This window comes from Camelina sativa, chromosome 11, assembly GCF_000633955.1.
Source record: "Camelina sativa cultivar DH55 chromosome 11, Cs, whole genome shotgun sequence".
Lineage (NCBI taxonomy): Eukaryota > Viridiplantae > Streptophyta > Magnoliopsida > Brassicales > Brassicaceae > Camelina > Camelina sativa.
In genome coordinates, this window is record NC_025695.1 from 46,567,247 (window position 1) to 46,576,631 (window position 9,385).

Consider the following 9,385-nt stretch of genomic DNA (forward strand, 5'->3'; position numbering starts at 1 on the left):
CCCGGCCCGGGATATATTAAAACTGGGTGTGCGAGAGATTGTAAAACGACGAAAACACAAAGAGAGAATTGAGTAAACGACTGTTTTGAAATTCGAATCCTTTCTCTTCCGACTTGTGATATCACCTTACCTCCTCCTACAATGGAGTTCCCGCCAAGACCGTTAAATCCACGGAGGTTCCAGGCCTCTCGGGCGCAATACACGACGGAGGAGAGTGCTGCAGCAGTGTCGGCGCCAGATCTCCGGGATAAGCTCGCGACGCTGGTCGATCGCAACAAGAAAGTGAAATTGGCGTACAATCAACTCCAATCGCAGATCGCGTTCGGCCTCGTCGAAGTAAAGATGAATCCTCTTCTCTAATGTGCTAGATTTTGATTTCTTCTGAGTAGATTTAAGCTCGATTTTGAGTGTAACAACTGATTTGAGATAGGTTATCGTATTCTCTGGTTTGGTAGATTCGTAGATTCGAAGCTTGATTTGAACGATTCTGAGTGTTGCAACGAATTGGGGAGAGTTAATCGGATTCTACGGTTTGGTAGATTTGTCGATTCAAGCTTGATTTGAACGATTGAATTTGAGATAGGTTTTCGTAATTTAAAGGCAGGGGAAGTTTTCGAGTCTTTGGCAATCCCTTTGATGAAGCTGGTTGGGCTGAAGACGTCGGAGATGGAGAGTGAAGGGAGACTCTCCACCTTTATTTTCAATACTGTGAGTTATATTCAATCATCATCTTGTATAAATTATGCTTCTATTGCATAAATTTTCAGATCATTACTCTAATTTCACCAGGGAAGATATCATATGGGTACTGCCCAAAATGGAGCCCGGTCTGGTGATCTGAACAATCAAATTCGCAGTTCAAAGGTATTATACATCATGAATCTTATAACATCTGTATGCCTAGTTCTGATATAGATTGAATCTGAACCAATTAATATGATTTTGAATCTGTAATGTGTCTTGTCAAGTTTCATTCTGGTGATGCTTTTATATACATGTGCCTATTTCTTGCTATAGATGGAATGCCAATAAAGCAAATTGAGTCTGAAACTGTAACGGGTCTAGACAATCTTCACTTGGTTGATTGTTTATATAGTATGCCTAACTTATTCTGCTAGATGTTGAATGCAAACCAATCGATATGCTTTTGAAGATTGTACTGTAATGTGTCTAGTCGAGTTTCATTCTGATGATTCCTTATATATGCATGCCTGGTTCTGCTATAGAGAGAACCCTGGAGAGAACCAATGAATATGATTATGAAACTGTAATGTGTATAGTCAAGTTTCATTCTGGTGAATCCTTATAACTGTTTTCCTAGTACTGCTATAAGATTGAATGTGAACAAATCGTTAGAATTGTGAGATGCAGCTTCTCTAACCCAAGTGAGTTTGTTCCTCAGAAGTTCATGTGTGGTATTGTGATTCTGTAGGAAGAAAACTATGCTGCTAAAGTCGAATCAGCGGGAAAAGAGATCCTGCACAAACATAAGGGGCAACTGAGACAGTTAATCCATATGCTGAGGCAAATTGAAACACAAGTGAATTCACATCGGGAAGAGATTCTGCAGAGGGTTGACGATCGCAGAACCTTCTTCCAAGATTTCATCCAGAAATCTCTTTATTACCTAAGCTCGGTTCACAGCAAAAACCATGACACTTTCCCTGTCACTGTGAAGCTCCTTCGTGTCCTATTTAATAACATCAACGAGGTGCTTGGTTCAGTAGATAGTGGTGTCAATGATCTTATGCAGGCTTTAGCTAAGAATATGTGTCACCCGATGACCAAGTACGTCGGTAACTTGGCAGCTGAAATAAAGCTTGGCCCTTGTGTGGAACTGATGGATGTAGTGAATGAGATGGAAAGAGCAAACGCAGATACAAGGAGAGAGCTGCAAGATGCTAGAGAAAGGATTAGACTTGCAGAAGAGACAAAGATCGACGCTTTATTAAAGCTGAAAAAAGCTGAAGATCATGTTCAGAGAATGACAACATCTGCCAAATTTCTTCTACCCGCGAGTCAGAAGAAGAAACAAGCTGAACATTCTATTACCGGCAAGGTAAAATTTCGAGAATGAGTTTTGTTTGTGGAAAGCTCAAATGATTAACAACACTAAAAGGTTTTGCTTTTTTCATCCTTTTGTCTATGTAGCGTATTTGCACAGAGGGAAGCCGAGAACACGAAGAGAAACTACTGTGGGAACTGCTGAGCAAAAGGAGAAAGCAACAAGAACCAGAGAGTCCAATGGGACCTAAAGAGCTTATCAGACTAGCAGACACAAAGCAGAAGCCATTGGTGTGTAATCGCCGAAGTACAAGGTTAAATTCTCAAACGGCGCTACCTGATACTTTGATCCCACTTGGTTTGTCACCTTCTGCTAGAACAGTAACTTGGAGGTAAGTAAAGTAAGCACAAGTCTCACGCATTGCATCAGAATCTATCCACAATATGCTTCTTTATTACTTAGAATCCTTAGAACTACTCTTTTTTTTTTTTAATGTCATTAGTTACACTTTGATTAGCACTGGTATTTCTTGAGAAGATCAAGTTGTTGATAAACCGTGATGTGAATTTCGCAGTGACCAAAAATATGTATCAAAAGCTTATAAACTTCAAATCATAAAAGTTTGGGACAAAAAAAGAAATTATTGAAAAATTAGGGGACTATGCACCCCAATATCCACGTTTTATTAAAGTGGGCCTAAGTTTTTAAATTGAAGGCCCAATTTACCTTCCGACGTCGGTTAGGGTTCTTTATTGATGATGATATCACCTGAAACACCTAGTCTCTCCCTCCGCCTCCGTCACAGAATGCAGAACTAGGTGGTTCATCGTGGTCGTCATATCCCTAAATTCCTCGATTACGATACTTATTACCGTCTCTTGTTCTCTGGGTAAGGTTCTCAAGGTCGATTAGCTTCATACACTCACGACTTTTCTCTGTTTCATCTTTTTCTCCATTCTGTTACGAGAAATCTTATACCGTACTTACATTGTCAGGTATTTACATCTGTCGAAGCCTCCAGTCATCGGTCTGATTAATCTCTAACGATGGTATGTGTAATTTCCCGATCGATTGTTTCTATTGTTTCTATTGTTTCAATGTTCACACTTTGTTTTCCTGGTTAGAGTCTGTTTCATTGATATTTTTATAACAGTTGATTTTTAAATCAGCACAATTGTGACCTTGATTACTTGTGAGAGATCCTGTTGAGCTGTGTATGTTTCAACAGTTTTCTTAAATTTGTGTGGAGGCTGCAAGAAACTATATTCTCAGTGATTAATTACGTTAAATTGAAAATTTTCTTGAATACTTTTGTGTGCAGGCTGCAAGAGTTTTGGCGAGTGTGATTGTGATGGGCTCTACAATCATAGCTAGGGCTTGTGCTCAGGCATATCGTCAGGCGCTTGCAAGTAATGTCTTTTAATCGCAATGTTCTTCTCCTCTGCTTTTTCTTTTGTTTCTGGACAAAAATGAATTTATCAAAGATTCGTTCTTTGTGTGAGTGTGTGTGTGTTTAGAATGGTTGATAAACACTGTTTGGAATGGTTAACAGATGCATCAAGATCTGGTGTTGCGCATGGAGCAGCTCAAAATTTGAAGAGAGGGAGCAGAGGGATATTAAGTGAACTAGAAGCGAGAGAGATTCTTGGTGTAACCGAGAAATCATCTTGGGAAGAGGTTCTTAAGGTTTGTCTTCACGAATAGGGTTTTATAGTTTCTACTGCTAATTGAAAAGATATAAAAAAACAACCCTTTTTCTTATTAAGATTGTGTGTTATGTTTTTTTTTTGTAGAAATACGACACATTGTTCGAACGCAATGCACAGAACGGAAGCTTTTATCTTCAATCAAAGGTCCATAGAGCTAAGGAATGCTTAGAGACTGCATACCAGAATACTAAAACAAGCGCATGATCAAGTAACAAAACTTTTGAAGCAAAATCAGGAATATATATCTTTTGATACAAGTTTTTTAAAGTTTTAGATCAAGATGTTTGAAATCTTAGTGAGAAGACGGTGGAGAAAGCCGCAAAGTTTGAAATTAGAGGAGGTCGGTGTGGCCGGAGTGCGGACAGTTACCGACTCACCGGCCGTTGTTAAAGTCTATTCGTTTTTTTTTTCAGTTGACTTTATTGTTCTTAGGTATGCTCGTTGAATTATCTGATATTAAAAAATCTGTCTATTCTAATGCCAAATATATTGACCAACAAAATCGCACGTAGATAAATCACATTCCTAACCAATTTATCGTTGATTATTTTTCAATTAATCACGCAACTTTATGATGAAGTTAAGTATATATAGTTCGGTGCGGTATCTTTTTTTGTTTTTTTTTTCCTATTTTAGTCAAGAGATTTAAAAAATACACAGTGTATTTTGTTGAATACTTTATATTTTATGTTTGATAGTCAACTAAACTGATAGAGTTGCACTAGGGTAGTAAACAAAACCACGTGGTCTGACACAAGACTTTGAAGTCCAAGTCCAAGACTCCAAGTGGCTTTGAGATTGCTTAACAAAGTTGCGGTGGTGTCTATTACGCGTCTAAGCCGCTCCTAACGCGAATAATATAGGGCTTTTGGATCATATAGTACAAATTACACAACCGAATCGAAGATTAAGAGATGAAGCTTTCTATTATAATTTGATGTTCGGATGTTTTACTAGCGAACAAGTCGGCCACAGAATATTGTGATTGACACCCTAAATTAGGGAAAATGGCCATTTCCAACCTGTACAATGTCAAAAGTGTCAATTTATACCTATACAAACGATTAGTGTCAATTTCTACTTATACTCTATAAAATTCAAATTTCATACCCAATTTTATAAAATAGTGCTAATTTCAAAATCAACATAAACAAATATTAGTCAAGAGTTGACTCAGATGACATGTGTTTGAGGAGGTGGCATCGAGCATAAAAAACGACGTTGTTTTGATGCTTTAGTTTCGTTTTAAAAAAAATGGAACAAGCTAGAATCGAACCCTAGTCCATTAATCTTTTCATCAATGCTTTAACCAACCGATCCCACAAAGTTATTCAAAGCATTAGGGAGCTTTTATGTTTATAACTATATCTACGTGCGATAATCTCTACTTCTTCATCTTCCTTTTTTTCTTGGCATCGTCAATGGCTGTTGCGTTCTCCATCTACATCCGCCTCCATTGGCCCAGTCGCTTGATTGTTTCCATTTATTGTGGTTTTCCAAGATTTGATTTTTACTTTTTGATTCTTTTAAACTTTGGAGATTCTCTGTTCCTCTCTGATCATCATCATCATCACTAGAGTTTCTGTTTTCCAGTCAATTTTGAATGATGATGCCAAAATTATCAAAACTAGAGAAGTTAGAAAAATTTGATATGTTCGTCTCTCTTAGCAAGCAGAGATCGGTTCAAATACTATGGAGAAGGAAATCAAAGAACCATGGCGGAGCAGCCATCGACAACGCCAACAAAGAAAGGAAGAGGAGAAAAGAGGGAGATCGGTCGATATAGTTATAAACATAATTTTTCCATATTATTTTGAATAAGTTTATGGGATCAATTGGTTAAAGATTTGTTTAAAACTTTGAGAGACCAGGGTTCGATTCTAGGTAGTTACATTTTTTTTTAAAACGAAACTAAAGCATCAAAAACGACGTCGTTTTTGATGCTCGATGCCACCTCCTCAAACATGTGTCATCTGAGTCAGCTCTTGACTAGTATTTGTTGATATTGACTTTGAAATTGACACTATTTTATAAAATTAGGTATGAAATTTGAATTTTATAGAGTATAGGTAGAAAGTGACACCGATTGTTTGTATATGTATAAATTGGCACTTTTGATATTGTACATGTCGGAAATGGCCCTTTCTCCCCCCCCTTAAACTAATAACTGATTTTGTAAACACTTATAAAGTCAACTATAAAATAATTAAAGTGTTTGATGTGAACATATGATTTGCATAGATGCATGGTATTAGCACTGAGTTGAAGCTTGGTCAAACATTAACGGAACATATAATACTATTGCACACCCAAGTTAAAACAAGATTACGCCTTATGTAATAAGCATTTTTTTTCTTGCGTTGCGGCTCGGTGAGATAATCTTGTAACTTATGACCAAAAATGTTGCAGCTGATTAAATCAAGAAAAAATACGTATACGTTCAAGAAATCTTACAGGGAGGACAAAAATTAACACTCAAAAACAGTGAAGACTAACATATCATCACCTAAACTTTTAAATGAGACTTAATCACAAGTAATTCAAATCTCTCAATTAATATCTCAAAAACCTGAACGGGAAGAGGAAGAAGAATCCCCGAAGTGCCAAAACCTGGCATAATCTTGCTCTTCTTGTTGCCTAGAAGAGCCACCAGAAGACGAAGAAGTAGTTGTAGCTGCAGTAGTAGTACTATGATCATATGACATTGAATATCCGTTACCGCTAGTGCTACCATATCCTCCTCCCAAATTAAAACTTAGCATATCGTTACTACTCCCATCTTGATAATATTGGTTGTATGGTATATTGTTTTGCGGTTGGATTTGTGGAACTTGATTTGAGGAGTAATAAGTAGAGTTACTTCCGAGCTGAACCCTCTCCGGGAAATTGAGTTTGGCTTTGCTTCCTTTGAACTTTAGAGCTGCTTCATCATATGCTAAAGCTGCCGACTCAGCGGTTTCAAATGTCCCGAGCCACACGCGTGCCGCCTTTTGCGGATCTCTAATTTCAGCTGCCCACTTTCCCCATGGCCTTTGCCTTACTCCTCTATAATGTCTCCTCCTCAAGTTTCCTTAATTGAAGTCACAAAATAGAAATCATTAAATCTTTGCCATGGTCTACGCATACATATATGCATAGTGCATGTAACCATTTCAGATTTTCATTGTATGGATTTAAATGTATATCACAATATATTACTTAGTGCTAACTTATTTAAACCATATATACTTATTTAATGTTTAAAACTCACATTTTGGTAACTACCAAGGAGTACTGATCATAAGCATATAGTTTAAGTTACAACTGTCTATTAAGTTTGGGTTTTACTTCTGATATGAAATTTTCACAAAATTTCCAAATTCTTGAACCTAGTTTCAAACATTAAAAGAAAAAAAGACACAGCATAGAGATGAACATGTATATGTATATATGTATACCTTCATCTTGATGAGTAGGAGCCACTTGTTGATTAGGGTCTTGTGGATTATACACAGAAGGATGGTTATCAATAGAGCTCATGTTATCATGAGGATTGCTTTGTTGGTTTCCGATTACTTGAGTCAAGGCCGAGACCATAACACGCATGTCGTGTTGAGATCGGGACGAGAAAGCCGGGAATAAGTTCTCATCTTCCTCTTTTTCCTCAGATTCATTGGAGGGCCAATTCCCATACATTCTAGGATCCACTTTTGCTAAAAATTAGTTTTAAAAAACTAACCTTTTCTCTAGAAAATATCAAAATCCGATATAGGATTTAGAATCTTGGGTTGTTTAGTGTTTTCTTTGTGGTATCTTTCAACATCAAGAACAAGAAGACGATAAGGAGCGGAGACGAAATTAGATTAAAGTCAAATGAAGAAAGAGAGAGTAAAGTTTTTTTTGGGGGTTTGCAATATTTGAGGCTTTTTTATATATAGAGTAAGTGTTCTACGTGTGAACATATGAACTACAAAAAAATATACGTTTTAAGTTTGATTTATCTTTTGGTTCTCTCTCTTTTTCCTTTTCATATTCTTTCGTCTTTAACAATTAGTTTATATGTGCATGCTTTGTTATCGTATTTAAAAAATATGTTCGTACGATCAGTACGGATCGGTGTACATATAAATTAAAATGAAGACATATATACATATATTAACATGAGAATGTTTGTTAAACTTTTCTTAATAAGGAAAGTGCATGTGAACTTAAATATCAAAGGAGGATGATATTATATAAAGATTACTACAAGATTACTACACCTACACGAGATGGAAAAACTAAACATGCAAAAGTGAAAAGAATACAATAAAGAAGATAGGAAACTGCGCATGCATGTTCATGTTTTGTTTAATCATTTTTTTTTGTATGAAAGGGCTAACGCATTCATGGAACCAAAGGAAAGAGATAGACTAATAGTATTTGTTTTTTTTTTCTGAATAATAATTTTAAAATATAAAAGCAGTATCGTGTTCTTAGTTGTAAATGTAATGTAAACCGACACTTATTTGTTTCGTCAAAAATCGACATTCTCTAAAAAAGACCCTATAATAATATTAAGTGATGTAAACCGACACCTTTTGTATGTCGAACGTGAATTAAAAAAAGGAAGTAAGAGTTTGTGTTCGTGAGAAGTGAATCTAATTTTTAATGACTGGTTGACTAAATATTTGCAACAAGACCTCTAAATCGAAGAACCGTGTACACACTCAAACTGAAAGGGAAACTTTTTTTGAAATCTTTTCGAAATGTTTCCGAAGAAGACTCCTTTTTGTATACTCTAGTACTCAGAGTCAGAGAATCACGACAAGGCATCGTAAAGATGTAGACATATAATGAAAAGTTATATAGTAAGCACATTATATAATTGTGTCCTATGAATTTGATTACATATATGGATAGAGTTATATATTTTGTAAGACGTTTATGTAGTTGCTAGTGTAAGGGTTGAGTTGTGTACACGTTTCTACCTTCGAAAGGAGATAAATTTATTTACTTCATGGAGGAGCACTTGCCTAACTAAATTGTATTGGTTTGAATGTAAAAAGTTTTGATATATGAATAAGTCTTGACCCAAAAAGTCAATAGCTAACTAAGTTGACAGGTAGAGAGAACTTATATGTACTACAATGTGTCAAGTGGATATAAGACTTGTAAATGTAATCCACACCCACTTTGACTAACAAAGATCATGTGTGTGTACTGCATGCGTAGTTGTTAGGTTCAACTACCATTCCCCTAACCGGCAGTTTTATTTATGTTTATGATCAAAATTATCTTTAAACTACAGCATTACCGTAAAAATGTCTTTGGTCTCACTCCCTCTGCCCCTTCTACATTTTAGATCACCATGTGACAGTGACGCCTAAATATATTTATTTGACGGAAACTTTATTTGTGATGAATAATAATAATACCATTTGACATTTGTTCACTTTTCTAAACGATCATAACGTTATTGATCCCAGCATAATTTTTTACATTATCTGATATTGGTTAGCTTAATATACCATTTGTTTAAAATTCTCTTGTAATAAAAGAGAGATGCAGAAAACAGATCTCTTCAAATTCCAAATATTGAAGGAAAGAAAATCAAACACAACACAAAAATGTTGTATATGAGTCTCTTCATTTGAAACCATATACTACATCCTACCAGATTCACACAATTATTAGAAGAAAAAAAAAAAAA

The 9,385-nt window shown here is 35.9% G+C and overlaps 3 protein-coding genes across 4 annotated transcripts; 2 read left to right on the top strand and 1 right to left on the bottom strand.

The window, feature by feature from the left end:
- On the top strand, positions 77–2,870 carry LOC104726781. Of its 2 annotated transcripts, none has more exons than XM_010445721.2 (5): positions 77–336; positions 601–708; positions 790–864; positions 1,433–2,059; positions 2,152–2,870. In XM_010445721.2, the coding sequence occupies exons 1-5, from the start codon at positions 142–144 to the stop codon at positions 2,398–2,400; spliced, it is 1,254 nt and encodes a 417-aa protein (XP_010444023.1). In that variant the 5' UTR covers positions 77–141; the 3' UTR covers positions 2,401–2,870. The 2 variants fall into 2 exon arrangements, with proteins under 2 accessions (XP_010444023.1, XP_019087176.1); XM_019231631.1 differs by having other exon boundaries at positions 251–336; positions 456–708.
- Positions 2,769–4,189, top strand: LOC104726780 (mitochondrial import inner membrane translocase subunit tim16). The gene is made up of 5 exons (XM_010445720.1): positions 2,769–2,894; positions 3,001–3,054; positions 3,327–3,414; positions 3,558–3,691; positions 3,799–4,189. The coding sequence occupies exons 2-5, from the start codon at positions 3,052–3,054 to the stop codon at positions 3,916–3,918; spliced, it is 345 nt and encodes a 114-aa protein (XP_010444022.1). The 5' UTR covers positions 2,769–2,894; positions 3,001–3,051; the 3' UTR covers positions 3,919–4,189.
- LOC104726782 (ethylene-responsive transcription factor ERF114-like) lies at positions 6,118–7,585 on the bottom strand. The gene is made up of 2 exons (XM_010445722.1): positions 7,152–7,585; positions 6,118–6,784 (listed from the first exon to the last, which is right to left on the bottom strand). Exons 1-2 carry the CDS (start codon positions 7,387–7,389, stop codon positions 6,276–6,278), a joined length of 747 nt encoding a protein of 248 aa, XP_010444024.1. The 5' UTR covers positions 7,390–7,585; the 3' UTR covers positions 6,118–6,275.

Bases quoted from the DNA above. Each gene is read 5' to 3' on its own strand.
- LOC104726780 (XM_010445720.1), top strand. The intron at 3,415-3,557 runs GTAATGTCTTTT...AATGGTTAACAG, and splicing joins ATATCGTCAGGCGCTTGCAA to ATGCATCAAGATCTGGTGTT. The intron at 3,692-3,798 runs GTTTGTCTTCAC...TTTTTTTTGTAG, and splicing joins CTTGGGAAGAGGTTCTTAAG to AAATACGACACATTGTTCGA.
- LOC104726781 (XM_010445721.2), top strand. From the start codon at position 142: ATGGAGTTCCCGCCAAGACCGTTAAATCCACGGAGGTTCCAGGCCTCT. The intron at 337-600 runs GTAAAGATGAAT...CGTAATTTAAAG, and splicing joins TCGCGTTCGGCCTCGTCGAA to GCAGGGGAAGTTTTCGAGTC. The intron at 2,060-2,151 runs GTAAAATTTCGA...TTGTCTATGTAG, and splicing joins AACATTCTATTACCGGCAAG to CGTATTTGCACAGAGGGAAG.
- LOC104726782 (XM_010445722.1), bottom strand. From the start codon at position 7,389: ATGTATGGGAATTGGCCCTCCAATGAATCTGAGGAAAAAGAGGAAGAT. The intron at 6,785-7,151 runs GTATACATATAT...ACTTCAATTAAG, and splicing joins TCCTACTCATCAAGATGAAG to GAAACTTGAGGAGGAGACAT.